Source organism: Meriones unguiculatus, chromosome 8 (assembly GCF_030254825.1).
Source record: "Meriones unguiculatus strain TT.TT164.6M chromosome 8, Bangor_MerUng_6.1, whole genome shotgun sequence".
Taxonomy (NCBI): domain Eukaryota; kingdom Metazoa; phylum Chordata; class Mammalia; order Rodentia; family Muridae; genus Meriones; species Meriones unguiculatus.
In genome coordinates this window covers 34,718,297-34,735,093 of record NC_083356.1, presented here as the reverse complement: position 1 = coordinate 34,735,093, position 16,797 = coordinate 34,718,297, and the positions used below count along the sequence as shown (strand labels likewise).

General features: G+C 36.9%; 1 protein-coding gene across 2 annotated transcripts in view; it reads left to right on the top strand.

The window, feature by feature from the left end:
* Efr3a (EFR3 homolog A) overlaps positions 1-16,797 on the top strand; it is a 91,288-nt gene that overhangs the window by 32,113 nt on the left and 42,378 nt on the right. For both annotated transcript variants that reach the window (XM_060389348.1, XM_021642055.2), the window contains 4 exons: positions 911-1,038; positions 2,621-2,771; positions 7,341-7,462; positions 13,241-13,390. In XM_060389348.1, coding sequence (XP_060245331.1) covers positions 911-1,038; positions 2,621-2,771; positions 7,341-7,462; positions 13,241-13,390 — 551 coding nt within the window. The remainder of the gene's footprint in view (positions 1-910; positions 1,039-2,620; positions 2,772-7,340; positions 7,463-13,240; positions 13,391-16,797) is intronic.

The window sequence follows — 16,797 nt, the reverse complement described above, 5'->3', positions numbered from 1 at the left end:
GAGGCAGGCAGATCTCAGTGAGTTCATAGTCAGCCTGGTCTAGGTAATAAATACCAGAACAGCCAGGGCTATGTAAAGAGACCTTGTCTCAACCCTCCTCTACCAGTGGACATGGGGAGGGGCATGCGTGGAGAAAAAGGGAGGGGTTGGGGGGGAGGAGGGAGGGAACTAAAGGGGGTATACAAAGTAAATAAAGTATAATTAAAAATAAAATAAAATAAAAATTAAAAAAAAGAGACTTTGTCTCAAAAAAAAACAAGAAGCAAAAAAAAAAAAAAACAAAACAAAAAACATTGGAATCATCTTTAGAAGATAGTAAGAGATGATGTCCCTATCAGGGATGTATTGATACTAACTTAACACAGTTTTGAATGTTTTAATTGATTAATCACAACATATTTTTATGATACTAGCTACTCCTGAATCATTTAAAAAGCTATAGGTAGGGACTGGGATTTAGTTTCTTGGTAGACCTCTTACTTGGCAAGCTTTGGGTTCAGTCCTCTGCTCTGGACAGTGAGAGAAAGCTGTATGTATGTCCCTGTTGTAGATACCTGAAGTACAAGCTATATATAATCTTTAAAACATTTAAATTGAAATAATTTTTTTTTTAAGTAAAACATTTCATTGCCTACATACTTCTAGCTATGAAAGTTCTAGGGAAATAATAACAGTAGTTTATGAAGGTCCTTTAAGTACTTTGCTTTAGTGGGCTATTTCTTTAGCTTTTTAAAAGTCATGAGCATGTAGACTTTTTAATATTAGCACCAGCGAGTTTATACCCAGAAAGTTTTATCACAAATGTGTATTAATTTACAGTTCTTGAAGATGAGATGTAAATCAGGTAACACTTCATATGAATAAATGAATAAGTTAGAAATATAGATAATGTACTTGTTATTAATTTCAGGATGGCCTTGTTAAAGCTGATATGGAGAAACTGACATTTTATGCAGTGTCTGCGCCTGAGAAGCTTGATCGAATAGGTGCCTATCTGGCAGAGAGGCTGAGCAGGGATGTTGTCAGACATCGCTCTGGGTAAGAACGTGACTTACTGCTAATAATCTTTTATCTTAGGAAAACCTTTATAGGCACAGTCATCTTGTAAACTTTTTGTACCATGTAGTCAGGCAAAAACAATACACAGAAGATAAAACTTTGTAACAACATACTAAGAAAAGTATGAGACCCATATAACTGCTGCAGCTGCTTTTTACTGTGGCTCAGGTTTTATGCAGGAATTCATGTTATAAACCATTGCCTCTAGCTTTAGCATCTGTTAGTTTTGTACTTATAATGGAAAATAGTTCTAAAGGTATGTGTTTAAAAATTGATGTCTAAATTGAAAACAAAGCAAGATCCAGTTACCTGATGGATTTTTTACATAGTCGAGTGAAAATGAGGCATGTCAGGCTTATATCTTGAAGTGCAGATGGTATAAGTAGCGTGATTTGGGACTGCCCTGCTTGTTCCAGTGTCTGCTGATAAGGGAATTCCCTCGTAACCGTTCTTTGCATGAACAGCAACAGCTTTGCAGTTTGCACTGAAAGTACTTTCTGTTGTATCAGCCTAGTTTCTTAGACTACTCTGTTTTTCAAGTGACATAATGGCTTGTTGTACCTCTGTTCTGTCACCTCTTAGGACATTTCATAGTTTTGTACAGGCAGTTTGAAAATTGATCTCTGAAAGTTAACTAAAATGGAATTGAAATTTTATTTTATAAAATCTTTAACACCTGTTGACATATAAAGTAAGTTTTATTGACATATTCTCTTATATTGCTCTGTTTTTCTGGCACTATTTTATTTTTAAATATAAGTAAATATATTTTTATTCATAATATATATATATATACTTATATAAGTATATACATATAAATAAGTAATTTTTTAAAGATTTATTTATTTACTATATGTACAATGTTCTGTCTGCATGTACACCTGCACACCAGAAGAGGGCACCAGATCTCATTATAGATGGTTGTGAACCACCATGTGGTTGCTGGGAATTGAACTCAGGACCTTTGGAAGAGCAGACAGTGCTCTTAACCTCTGAGCCATCTCTCCAGCCCAATAAGTAAAATTTTTATTTACAAATATAAGTGATCATTTTGGAGACAGAGATAATTTGTAGTACTATTCAGAACATATTCAAATAAATATGGTTAAAAGCATGGAAAATGTCTGCAGTGTTCAAGGCAGATACACAAAAGTAACATCACAGTAGCTCTGAGGTTTCCTGGAGAAAATAGAATAGTACAGTCTAGCTTTGGTGTACTTCATCAGAGTGTATATCACTTTTTAAATCAGCAGGTTTTAAAGATTTTATAAAGTAAATACAGATTTTATTTTAGTTGACTTTCAATGATCAACTTTCAAACTACCTGTACAAACCCATGAAATGTCTTAAATGAAAGAGCAGAAGCACAACAAGCCAAAGTGTTACTTGGACTTTTATGTCTAAAACTGGGTTTTACTTAATTTACTTTGCTTTTCTTAACTTTGTGCATCTAAGTAAACCCAATTATTCCAATGAAAAGCACTTAGGAGAATTAAGAGTGCTGGAAATGCTTTGACATTGTTTTTGTTGTTGTTGTTGTTGTTTTTTTCCTTTAATTTAGGTATGTTCTAATCGCTATGGAGGCTTTGGACCAGCTTCTTATGGCCTGTCATTCTCAAAGCATCAAGCCGTTTGTAGAAAGCTTCCTTCATATGGTAGCAAAGCTCCTAGAATCAGGGGAACCAAAGCTTCAAGTACTTGGAACAAATTCTGTAAGCAAAGTTATTATTTTCCTACTAAGTTTAATCAGCACAGCTAGAGTTAACCTCCTCTTAGAATGATTCTGATAGAAATCAGGGCATTTGTACACCCAGTACAGATGACAGTGACTAACACACCTTGTCTTCAGTGTGTTGCTCTTTATAGAACCTGTGATATTACTCTACCATCATGGAAGCTTTCCCTCTACATGCTATTCTTGTCAGTTTTATTTTTTCTGAATTGCTCATTACAGTGTTAACCTTGCATGCTACTGTTTTACTTTACAGCTTTATTGAGATACGTGGACATCACAAACAGTTACACTGTTATATGACTCAACTGTTCCACTGCTTAGTATGTATCACCTGAGTGAAAACTTGTGTCTTCAGACAGGTTTACAAGTGCACAGACTTGTAAGGCAGTGTTCATAATAGTCAAAGTGAAGATTCATTGTGCTTTTGGTTTTTTTTTCCTTACAGCTTCTTGATGTTACAGGTTTTCTGCCTATCTCTGAATATATGTCTATCTAATTTCTTATTTTTAAATTTAGATTTCTCTTAAAATTCTTCATCTATTCTTGATACAAGTCCTTTTCAGATATATGACTTACAGTATTTTTTCTAGTTCTGTGGTTTGCTTTATACTTTATTGAGGTTTGCTTTGATGAAGTCTCATTCATTTTTTTGGTCACTTTTTAATGTGCTTTTAATATCCTTTATAAGAAATACTGCCTAACCCAGACTTTTATAATTCAGTTCTGTTATCTACTTTGAGCTATGTTGCATATGGTTACATATGACTTAGAGGTTCAGTTTTGTCTATATTCGTATATTCATTCATATACTCCATTATTACTTGCTGAATATACTATTTTTCCCTGGTACTTGGCTGTGAAACCAGAGTTTTTGTTTCTCTCCTCACCCCACTTCTGAATTGTTTCTTCTGACTGTATTCATTTCCTTCTGTCTTGAGCATAGTTTTAAAATAAAAGATGGAAAATAGCGTGCTGTGATAATAAAATAAAATAGTTACGTTTTTATCTTTTATTCTGCTTTCCTTTTATATTTTCAGTCTTTCTGAGGAAGCTTTAAGTTATTCAGCCTACATGAATATTTTGTATTCCTACCCGTAGTTTACTAAAAACTACTAGAATCATGTGACTTGTTTAGACATTGTCTTAATTACTGTTCTGTTGATGTGAAGAGACATCATAGCTAAGGCCTCTTATAGAAGAAAGCATTTAATTGGGTGCTTGCTTACAATTTTAGAGGGTTAGTCCATTATCGTCATGGTAGGAAGCAAACAGTCACGACCAGGGAGCAATACCTGAGAGCTTTCATCTAGATCCACAGACAGAATGAGAGACACTGACTGACCTAGGGTTTTGAAACCTCAAAGCTTCCCCAAGTTACACCTCCTCCAACCAGACCATGCCCCTACAACAAAACCACAACACCTAATCCTTTCCAAACAATTCTACTACTTGGGGACTAAGCATTTAAACACAAGAGCCTTTGGGGCCATTCTCATTCAGATTACCACAGGCGTAATTTCAGATACAGGAAGAATAATGTAGGTTATGACTCCCACTGTGGATCTCATTCTCTGTTGCATGTATACTTATAGCCTGTAGTTTAGGCAAGTTAGCTAATCTTTGTCTCAGTTTCTCATCTGTGAAATGAAAACAATAGTTTCAGCCTGATGAGATCTATGTGTGTGGGAAACTCCTAGAGCAGGGTATAGCATTATTAGTTTTGATCATAGTAGACTGTTATAAAATCTCAGTTGTGTAATTGTATAATTCATTTAAAACCCCTATCATGATTTTGTCCTTTTATCTCAGGGACAAATAGTGGATATTTCCAGATGCAGTTAGGTGATATAATGGGCTTACTTTCAGGCATGATAGCTCCTGAAGGCTTCTCCTATTTCCTCTACAATTAGATGAGGAAGTTTAGGGAAGATGGCTTAATAGCTAACGGTAGTTTGGAGGGGGTAAATGTGCATTCCCAGAAGTTTCTTTGCTTGTAGCCAGCAAACCCATTAGTATTACGTTAGTGACACGTTTAGGCAAAAGACCAAAACCCTCATAGCCTACCTTTAGTGAATGTATTGAATCAAATGCTCTATTATCTTGGTCAATTTTTCAGATCTATTTGCTGAAAGTCTAATTTTACTTTTGTAGTGGTATTGAGTACCTTATATCATCAAAGAATTTGTGCATTTTATTTTATTTGTGACATATGCCTTTTTATGCTCTAAGTTCAGTAAGACAATAATAGCCAAAATTTATTTAGGTTCTCTTTTGTGTCAGAAATTTTGCTAGGGGTAACAACAACAACAAAAAAGACATGAAGTTGGAAGTGGGTGTAAGGGAGTAGGAGTGAATTTGAGAGGAATGGATGGTGAATATGATTAAAATACATTAATTCATATATAAAATTTCTTAAAGAATTAATAACATATTGAACGCTTTAAAAATATATTATACCAGAAACTTCTTACTCCTTTTTGTTGTAAATAACTTCAAAAATAAAAAAGTATAGAAGCTAATACATAATACCCACAGATTCAAATATGTTTAAAATATTCATAAAGTCCTTATAGATGCACTTTAATCATTTCTAATCTGAAATCAGAATTGCTCCAAAACCCACAACTCTTTGAGCTCTGTAATAGGGTAGTCAGATTAAAGATCCTTCAAGGCAAAGTTGGACAAATACCCCATGCATTCCATGTAAATGTTCTAAGATCTGAAACACTTTGGATTCCAAAGCTGAGTAAGGGGTCTGTGTCATATAATAACTTGTGAGCAGGCCTGGAGAGATTGGCAGGGGTTAAGGGGCACGTACTGCACAAGCATGAGGACTGAAGTTCAAATCCCCAGGGTCCATAAAACAAGCCTGGTAAGGTCGGTCTCGAGTGCCTGTGATCCCAGCACTGTATTGAGCTATGACAGGAGGTTTTCCCTGTGTCTTGTTGGCCCCCATCCTCGCTCCAGATTCAATCAAAAATCCTGTCTGCAGAGAATAAAGCAGAGTGTGACAGAACACCGCACAGATACCCTCCTTTGCTCTCTATGTACACACATGGGCACATGTACATACTCTTACTTGCATACATAAACAGCAAGAACACAAACAGAAAAAACTAAAACATAGCTTGTTTAAAATAATAGTACATAATAGTTATGAAGTCAACACTGTGCAAGTTCGGTTCAACTTTATTTTATTTATGCTTTTAGAGAAACAACATGGTGCATACTAGGCTTTTCAAATATATTACATAATTTAGTTCAAAATTGGAATTAATATTTCTGTTTTATATGTTTAGAGCCACAGTTAAATAATTTGTCAGTAGACAAAAAGAATGTTCTGCCTGTGAGGAGATTCAGTCCCAGGCCTTACTCTAGAGCTTGTTTTTATAGTTTGTAATAAGACCACATCACTTTTGTGTACTACGACTCAGGGAAAGTGTAGATTGCTTTCATGTTTTTACTTGGACCTTTCCACTATTTCAAGCCTCATCCCTCATCTTAATAATTTTATTTAAATATTGTTAAAAGATATCCAGGGGGAACAGTCAGTAAAATTAGTCATTACAGTAAAGCATCAGCCCTCATCCAGGGCACACCTCCCTGTCTGTCCTCCCATGTATGACAAGTGTCTGAAGACATTTTGGGTTGTACAGTGGAGACTGAAATGTAGATGTAATCCTGTAGGTGGGAGTACTGCTCAATATCCTGCAGTCGCTGGAGAAGGTCCTACAGCAAAAGCTTTATCCAGCCCCTGATTAGTGTTTAGCATGAGAAACACTGCATCTAAAGGATTGTATGCTACTACCATCATTGTGCCTTTTGAAGCACAGCTATTTTCTATTTTAAATTTTATATTTTTATGTTTTAGGTTTTTTTTTTTTTTTTTTTTTTGGCATGAGTATGTATGTGTGGAAGCATACTCAGGTGGAGGACAGAGCTCAGTATATGTGCCTTTTCCTATTGTCCTCCACCCCACTTGAGAAACTAAAACAAAAGAACTTCTGGTTTGCAGAATTAGAATTTCTATGAACTGGGAGGGCCCCTCTGATGTGACCTCACATTTTATATTCTTCATACATTAGGGCAGGTAGAAGCTACCTGCCATAAAGTTACTTAGATTATCTGTATATTTATGACTTTCAATAAATAACAAAAGAATGAAGATTTGTATTTAAGATTTCTACCTCACATTTACAGTAGGTCTTAGTGTCCATTTTTGTTTTGTTTGTAGCTCTTTCTTCTATTTCAAAGGTGATATGTTTATGATAGCAAATTTGAAAAATATGAAAAAAAAAAGTAAATGTCTTTGAGAAAATCAGCCGGGTTGCAAGGTTTTGTTTATTTAGAAAGCTGTATCATTGGTTTTCTAAAAGTTCATTATTATTATAAATTCCTTTTGTTCGTATGCAGTATTTGGTGTTCCTCGTGTTCCATTTGCTTATTTGGTTGTTGCTTGTTAGTGTAATAGATAAGGAAGGTAAATGTGTTTACTCACTTTGAAAAGGTGACGTATTTTGTTTGTATTGTTATTTTTGTTTTTTAGTTTGTCAAATTTGCAAATATTGAAGAAGATACACCGTCCTATCATAGACGTTATGACTTCTTTGTATCTCGATTCAGTGCAATGTGTCATTCCTGTCATAGTGATCCAGAAATACGAACTGAGTATGTACTGTTTTACTTCGTGACTTACATAATTTATAGAAGAATTTACTGAATATTGTGCTTCTATACTTCATAATGATTATCAAAAGGCATGAAAGATGCTCATGAAACAGTTTTCCATTGTTGTTAGAACATACAGCATTCAACTGAATTTGCAAGATGGCAGTGGTTAAAATTCAGAATCCTTACCCTTGCCCAGGATGACCCATTTGACCTACCCCGCCTGTTTTAGTTTCTGTCATCCTGGTCTTTTCTCCTACTTTCTTTCTAGTTCAGTCACATGGATCTTCTTCCTGTCTCCTGAACACTCTGGGCATGCTCCCCTTAAGTACATGTGAAAAGATACATTCTCAACCTAGAGAAATTCCTAAAGACTCCAGACTCATCTCAGTGTATTCAGGTTTTTCCTCACTTTACTCAAGGCTCTCCCTGGGTGGACTTAAATTATTAAACCTCAATCCTCCCATCCTACTTCAGATTGCTTATATTTTCATTTTTATTCTAAGTTTTCATTTTTTTTAATACAAGGTCTCTCTATGTTATCCTGGCCATTCTGGAACTTGCTGTGTAGACAAAGTGGGCCATAAACTCAGAGATCCTGTTGCCTCTGCGTCCTGAGTGCTGGGATTAAAGGTGTGCACCACCACACTGAACTTCACTCCCTTTTTTCTTTGTTATCTTATTAGAGGGCAGGCAGGAGGGCAAGGCCTCTCTTCTGTACACTGCTGTATTATTGCGCACTTTGACTAACGTTAAAAGACTTGGTTTAGTTAAAATCAAAATGATTCTGATAAAGGATAGTAGTGTGGGCACTACTGGTAATCTAATTCAGAGAATTATTATGGGATGTGGTAATGGAGAGTCAGTGCATTTACTCTGTAGTGGGCAGAATGTGCAGAACCTTAAGCAGGAGTTTGCAGACCCCCCCCCCCAGCTGGTGCACATGTTGAAAACAAGCATGTGAGTTATGGGTCCTTAGAGAAGGAAGGATGAGGAAAGGCTTAGCAATCATTTTCTCAGATGTGTCTTTCCTGACTGTAATTTCTCCTCATTATAATCCAAACCATTTATCACTCTGTGATGCCTTAGATAGAAAGATACCATAATGATGTATACCTTCCTGGCCACCTTATCACTACTAAAATTTTATTTCCTAAGGGACATTTTAAAATGGTATTTTTAATCATATATTCATAAGATGTTTGAGAAATTTAAACATGAGATTACCTTATATTTAGCTATTTATTGCCCCCTAGTGGAAAAATCTGGTATTTTAGACATTCTTTCAATTTTTGTTTTTAATATCAATATAAAATGTTATTATAATTTAAAAAGTGTGTATATATGTACTGTATTTACATAATTTACCTAATCTCCTCCCTCCAAACTTTCTTATCCTCCCTCAAATTCATGGCCTCTTTTTTAAAATTATGATTGTTTTATATTTATTTATGTGTTTCTGTATATATACATGTATATATATATAAATACAACCTGCTAAGTCCATTTAATGTTGTTTCTATGTATTTTTTCAGGGTTTTTTTGGGGGGGTGGCTGGCTAATTAGGGGACTCATTATTTCTCTCTCAACCATCATTAATTGACAGTAGCTCCTTATTTAAAGGTAGAGTCTGTGTAATTTCCCTCGTTCACACTGGCATGTTAACTGGTGTTGTCATTGTCAGGTCTTCTTTAGGCAGCTGTATTTTTGTAATTCCATGGGTCTAGTTTTCCTGTCTCATAGAAATGATACACCCTGGTTTCTCTGTCTCCTACCATCTTGTACCCCTCACTGTGATGGTCCTTGTGCCTTAGGTGTTGGGGTTATATCTTTATAATACTTTTTTTTCCTAATTTTGGATCTTCCGTATATATAGATTTCTGAGGTCCCAAATTTCCAAGTTTTCATTTGAGTCACTGTGAAACAAATGAGTAAATTAAAATGCGTGCACATGCAAGTTGTACTTTTTCTCTACTGTTCCTTGAATGAAAATCTTTTTAGTTTTCTTCAAGTTATTTATATTTCCTTTCAGGTTCCAATGAATTCTTTTTTTTTTTTTTTAATTCTTTTACATTTTAGTAAATCCCACTCAAATAGAACTTTAAGACTTTGGGGAGGTAGGAGATGAGTCTAGAAACTATTATCCTCCCCCATCCCCAATGTTAATTTCTTTCTCAAAACCAAATAAAAACCTAATATAACACCCCTGCTAAAAAACCAAGGAAACAAAATAAAGCAAAAAAAAAAAAACCCTCCAAACTGTAACCAAATATAAGTGTGTGCTTGCACATATACACACACTCACGTGTGTGCACGCACACACACACATAGTGTGGAGTTGGTTAAATACTCATGGATATGAAGTCTGTCCTGGAAGGGTTGATACATACCCAGTGTCACTCTATTGGAGAAAACTGATTTTCTCAGTTTTTTCTAGCAGGTATAAGTAACAATTCAGTTGTTAATCTTACCTTTAGTGGTTAAGCTTTCATTAATCCCACTCATCTGTTCAATCACATTTTCCCTTTTAAAAATTATTTATTTATTTATTTATTTACTTTGCCTCCTGATTGTAGACCTCTCCCTCCTCTTTTCTCAGGCTCACTCGCACTCCCTTTCCCCTCATTCCCTTCCGCTATTCCTCAGGTAAGGGGAGCTCCTCTTACCCACTCACCCCAGTATATCAAGTTGTATCAGGACTGAGTGCATTGTCTTCCAATGTGGCCTGGTGGAAGCATCCTTGCCAGGGGGAAGTGTTCAGAAAGCAAGCAACAGAGTCCATATCAGAGACAGACCCCACTCCCTTTACTAGGGAAGCCACATGAAATTTGAGCTGTGTATCTACTACATCTGTGTATAGGGCCTACGTCAAATCTATGCATGGTCCTTGGTTGGTACATCAGTTTCTACAACCTTGTCTGGGCAATGGTTAGTTGGCTTTGTTGATCTTATCGAGCTCCTGCCACCTCCAGCTTCTTCCATCCTTCCTTCCCCCTTTTCACAATACTCCCAATGCTTTACCTAATGTTTGCTGTAAGTCTCAGCATCTATTTCGATCCTCTGGTGGGGGAGCCTCTCGGAGGACAGCTACACTAGGCTCCTGTCTGTGAGCACAGTAGAATATCTTTAAAAGTGTCTGGGGTTGTCTATCTCCCAGCGGGTCTCAGGCGTTTGTTGGACAGTCCATCAGTCTGTGCTTTATCTTTATCCCTGCACATCTTATAGGTAGGGTAAATTTTGGGTTGAAGTTTTTGTGGCTGGGTAGATGATTCCTTCTCTCTACTGGGAGTCCTATCTAATTAAAGCGTGTCTGCTTCGGTCTCAGTGACCCCTGCTACAAGGAGTCTCATTTAGATTCACCCCCATATCTTCCCAGAAACTCACCCTGTTGGTCTCCTACTTGTCATAGAGAAGCTCCTACCCACAGTTTTTCTTCTCTCTATAGGCACTCTGTCCTCCAGGTGTTTCCCCTATCCCCACCGCCACTCCCCACTCCCCTCAGGTCTGGTCTTCACCCTCATTTCTTGATGCTTAAATTTCACTAAAAAGGGAAATAGACAGTGGAAATGGCTGAAGAGAAGGAACAAGGTAGGAGAGAGAATACAGTCATTCATTTTTTAACAATATAACAAAATAAAACACAAAACAAAAACTATCATATTGAAGTTGTACAAAACAAACCAGAAGGCACAAGAATCAGAGAACCACTCATTTACATACTCAGGAATCCCTTAAAAACACTAAACTGGAAGCTGTAATATTTAGGGTTGCTTCAGTCTCTATGAATTCATATGAGCTTTGATTTAGAGGGACTTGTTTTCTTGGTATCCTCTATCCTCTATGACTCTTACTCTCTTTACACTTCTTCTGAGGATATCCCTGAGCTTCGAAGGGAGAGATTTGATGGAGACATCTCATTAAGGGCTGAGTATTCCAAGGAATTTTACTCTTTACATAATGTCTGACTGTTGGGTCTCTGTATTTGTCCCCATCTGCCAAATGAGAAAGTTTCTCTGATGATGGCTGAACAAGGCACTGATCTATGAGTATAGCAGAATATCATTATGAATCATTTTGTCACTACATTTTTCTTTCCTTTTTTTTAGATCAGTATTATTTAGCTTTATCTTGGGTGCCTGAGATACCCAGTCTTAGGTTCTTGGTCAACCAAGCAGTGTTTGGTATGGGTTCCATCTCATGGAGTGGGCCTTGAGTCAAATTAGTTTACTAGTTGGTGACTTTATGCCAACATTGCCCTAGCATATCTTGCAGGTAGTACACCAAAGGGTTTGTGGTTATATTAAAACTTTCTTGAAGTATTTCTTCTCAGAAATAGCTGACACTGGTAAATTTATACATCATAGTCTAATTTCTCCAAGACTGTCCAGCTATAATGGAAATCCTCATCATTCTAATGACTAACACACAACAATATCAACGTTGGTTGATTATTTATGGTGAGGCAGTTCTTGTTCAGATCTATCAATCAACTTTTCACAGCACTCTTGAGCTTACATGATACAAATGTTCAAATTTACTCATGGGGAAAGTTAATTGTTTTTGGGGCCAAGACTAGAATGCACTCTTCAGGGTAGGTGTTAGAGCTGGATTGGATGCTAGCTATGTATCTGAGGTGACTCTTGATGATCACCAGTATGCCACCAATGCTTACAACAGGTCACCACCATTTGCTGCTCCACTTAGGCTACTGTCCTTTATATAAACTTGTGCTTGTCTTTCTCCCCAGGAAATAGTACCAGGTATATATAGCAGACACCCTTTGTCGTGGGGTTAAGTTTGCCCTCTTGTGATCAGTATTTTATAAGGAAGCCTGTATAGACAGAGCTTTGAAATAGTTAGAATTTGTCTTAAGACTTCCTGTTCAGTGTCTTGTTCCTGTCACTCCCTATTCTTCCTATCTGTTGCTCTTGAATATCCTCATGGGTTTGTAAAGTACTATCACTCCCTTCTCAACATTTTCCATTCTTTAAACATATTTATGCTCTCTAGAAGACAGTGTTAGGTGAGCTGAAGAGAACTGCAATTGGTGATCATATCAGATGGTCTACAGCAAGGAAGCAATTGAGAGTAGGACAGAAGGAGGTAATGTTAGGAAAAGAAATACCTTGTAAGAAAAATGGGCTGCGAGGCTAACCCTACTTGAAACTTTGTCCTGCAATTTGTGCAACTATAGTCACTTCTCTTTCTTGAACCTACAGTTTTCTCTTTTCCCCAAGGAGAATGAAGAAGACCGTGAGGAAATTGGGGCTTATGAGTTGTGATAGGAGGTGAGGGCAGCAATGATAAACTTCAGGTCCTGTGTAAATGTGTGTAGACACAGCTTTTAAATGAAGCAGCTTTCTTTCTGAGAGGTGAACAGTTCTTGGGGAACAGTTGTCAGAGTCTGCAGAAGCACAGTGTCCACCAGGATCAGTGGACTTCTCACTCGGCTCTAAGACTTCACAGCAGCTTATTAGCATCATGTCAGAAGAAGCAATACTTTTGATTACTTTTTTATTAACAAATAATATAGGTACTAGATATTTCTGTAGTTTACAGCCTTTAAATTTTACTAATTTATAAAAAATGATGGATAAAGTCTTTTTTGAATATATGTGTCCCTCTTAGTTTTTTGAGATTTTAATTTCTTACATGTTTTGTATATAATTTTAAAACATTTTATGGTTGAGAAAGGTGTATCAACATACAGTCTTTTTAGGTTTATTTAACTTGTTTAAATAACCTGTTTTCATGGGTCTTTTCTCCCGATCCTTATAGGATTCGTATTGCTGGAATAAGAGGTATTCAAGGTGTGGTTCGCAAAACAGTTAATGATGAACTTCGGGCTACTATTTGGGAACCACAGCATATGGATAAGATTGTTCCATCCCTTCTGTTTAACATGCAGAAGATTGAAGAAGTTGACAGGTATTGTGAAAAGTTGGGGCTGGAGACATGTTTCAGCATTGAAGAGGCCATACTATTCTTGTAAAGGGCCTGAGCTCTGTACTAAACACCCACTCTGGGCAGTTTACAGTTGCCTTTAACTACAGCTCCAGGGGGATCCATTACCCTCCATAAGTACCTGCATTCGTGTTCACATGCCCATTCATGCACACAGACATTTATACAAAATTAAAAGTAAAAATCTTTTCAAAAAGATACTAAAACCTTTGTTACATTGTATAGGATGAGAATATTTGGTTTCTAGCATTATAATGTATTTTATAAAGTTAAGTGGGTTTAAATGTATGTACCATCCTAGAATTTATTAATCTGTAATGATCATATTAGGGTTGTTAGTCATAGGTTCTATTTAATATTTTAACGATTTATGTGTGAGTACTATTGGAGATTGGTCTCATGCATACCACTGACCCTCAAGATCTAATTACACCTATCCTTGTTTTGTAAACCTGCCTAAAAAACCTGCCTGCTTGGTTGATTAAATGGCCTATACCTGGTCAGGGCAGATGGGGTAGACGTGACTAAGGTTCCCAGGCTTTTGGGTTCAAGAGAGAATCACAGGAATCAGATGGAAGGGAAGAGAGGAGGAAGGAGGATGCCAGGATGGGTTAGGTGGAGAAGGAACCACGTGAGCAAGGAGAAAAGACTTCAATAATGGCGTGAAAAGGTCCAGTTGAAGAATATAAGCAAGTACCATGGTACTATGTATGAAAAGTAGACCAGATGAGGAGGACTAAGGTGAATGGTTTTGGATGGGGCCTGGGAGATGGATGGTGAGGTTAGTGAGCCAGTGTAAGTGAAATACCTGCCCAGCCCAAGGTAAATAAGGCAATTATAAATCTTACAGGTGTCTGTGTCTTATTATTTGTATTAGCTGGTTAAATAATATCACCGTAATAATCCTAGGGCTAATAATAAACTTTATATAGCTTAACACTTTTTTAATTTACTAAGACGGAGTGCTCTGTCTGCATGTACATCTGCATGCCAGAAAAGGGCATCTGATCACACTATAGATGGTTGTGAGCCACCATGTGGTTACCAGAAATTGAACTCAGAACCTCTGGAAAGAGCAGACAATGCTCTTAACCGCTGAGCTATCTCTTCAGCCCAACAAATTTAGAGTTGTAAAAGGCGAAAGATTTATGCGATCTGAAGAGAAACCAGAGTATATGACCAATCCTCACTTAGAAAGACAAATGGGATGGACATTGGATGTAGGAGAAAACAAGTAACAGGACAGGAGCCTATAGCACAGGGCCTCTGAAAGATTCTACCTAGCAGTGTATCAAAGCAGATATTAAGACTCATAACCAAACCTTTGACAGAGTGCAGGGAATCATATGAAAGAAGGGGGAGTTAGTAAGACCTGGAGAGTATAGGAGCGCCACAAGTACCAAATATATCAGGGCACAGGGTCTTTCATGAGACTGTTTCTCCAACCAAGGATCATGAATGATAACCTAGAACCCCTGCTCAGACATAGCCCATCGTAGCTCAGTGTCCAAATGTGTTCTCTAATAAGGGAAACAGGGACTATTCCTGACATGAACTCAACAGTGAGCTCTTTGACTCCCTCCCCCCCCACCTCACCCCCCAAGGGAGGAGCAGCCTTGCTAGGCCACAGAAGAAGACATTGCAGCCAGGCCTGAAGAGACTTGATAAGCTAGGGTCAGATGGAAGGGGAGGATGTCCTCCCCTATTAGTGGACTTGGAAGGGGGCAGGGAGAAGATGAGGGAGGGATGATGGGATTGGGAGGGAAGGAGTGAGGGGACTATGGCTGGGATACAAAGTAAATAACCTGTGATTAATATAAAAATAAATAAATAAATAAAAATTTAGAGTTGGAACCATGAGAAACAGAAATTATAGCTGATCTTCTGTTCTCCTTAGAGATTCATTATGCTTTCTCATACAGACTTAAAACTAACAAAAATAAAATAATAATAATAGTATAGTAATAATATTCAGTGCATTTTCTTTTATTGAAAATAAAAAATTACACAATATATTCTGATTACAGTTTATTGTCCTTATCTCCTTCCCAGTTGTATGACTCCATGCTTTCTTTCTCTTCCTCTCTTTAGAAAGATAAATATAAAGCAAATAGAAAAAAGCAAACCAAAAGAAAAAGCATTAGAAACACATGTACACACAGCTACACAAACATAACATCAGAAACCATAATATATAAGCAAAGACCAATAAGGTAAAGCACTACCCAAACAAAATATTATGAGAAAAAAAAAAGCAACAACAACCAAAAAAACTCCATTTGCCACTTAGTTTATTTTGTCTTGGCCATCAGGCCTGCCCTTAAGTGTGGTTTTTATACCCAGTGAGACTCCATTGGAATAAAGTAATTGTTTTCTTTGTGAGCAGAAGACACTTGGGAGAGTTAGCTTCTGGGTTAGGAATGGGAGCTTGTGTTTACTTCCAAGCTCAGCTCCCTAAACCCTTAGGGAGGGTTTTGATATACAGCCCGTTTAGGATGAAGTCTCCCAAAGTCTCCCACTCTCGGCGCATTGTGCAGTTTTGGGTCTCTGTATTTGACACCATCTACTTCAGGAGGGAGTTTCTCTTCCAATGCCAGAGAAAAACAGTGATATTTTATTTTCTTTAACTAAAAGCCAGCATGGTTGTTTTCTGATTAATATCTCTAAGATATTTGGAATGAAATAGTGGCTTTGGGTATATGCTGGTTTTCTTGAGGTCAGGTGCACTTGGCGTCCTGAATGTTATCCAGCTTTCTTTTAAGTGCTAGAAGTGTGCATATTCCTTCACATTTTGATAACCTATGCAGGAAAAATGGCTACTCAGCAGCTAAAGCAGAATTATCCAGTTTGCTTTACCTTGGTTCTTACACCTGGAAAAGGAAGAGATTGGAATAGATTTTAAAAGAGTTTTATCTTATACTCAAAATTAATAAAATTTGCTTATAGCTTTCAGGATTCTATGCACAGCATCAAATTGATTTGGAAATGAGGTTCAGTTGATAAATCTGTGCTAACACAGATGGAATAATATGTATTCCAGTTAATGCCAACCGCAGGAAGGATTGATGTAGAAGTCCCGGATATAACTATCTCCAGTTTTGTGATTATATCTAAAAGTGTGACATGATATACTTTAGAACCTTCTGTATTTTTCCTATTTTTAGTGCTATAGCTAAGTCTTAAGATTTTCCTATCTGAAATATTTACTATATAAACATCTCTAGCTAGTTGGGATCATATCTTCCAGTGAAATCTGATGTAATCCTGAATAAGCTAGAGGAAATAAGTTGAAACCTACCCACTTGCAAATGAAAATTTTGATTCTTCCAAGAGCGTCTTACTGGGGACACAAACCACTCTTAAGAGCAGGC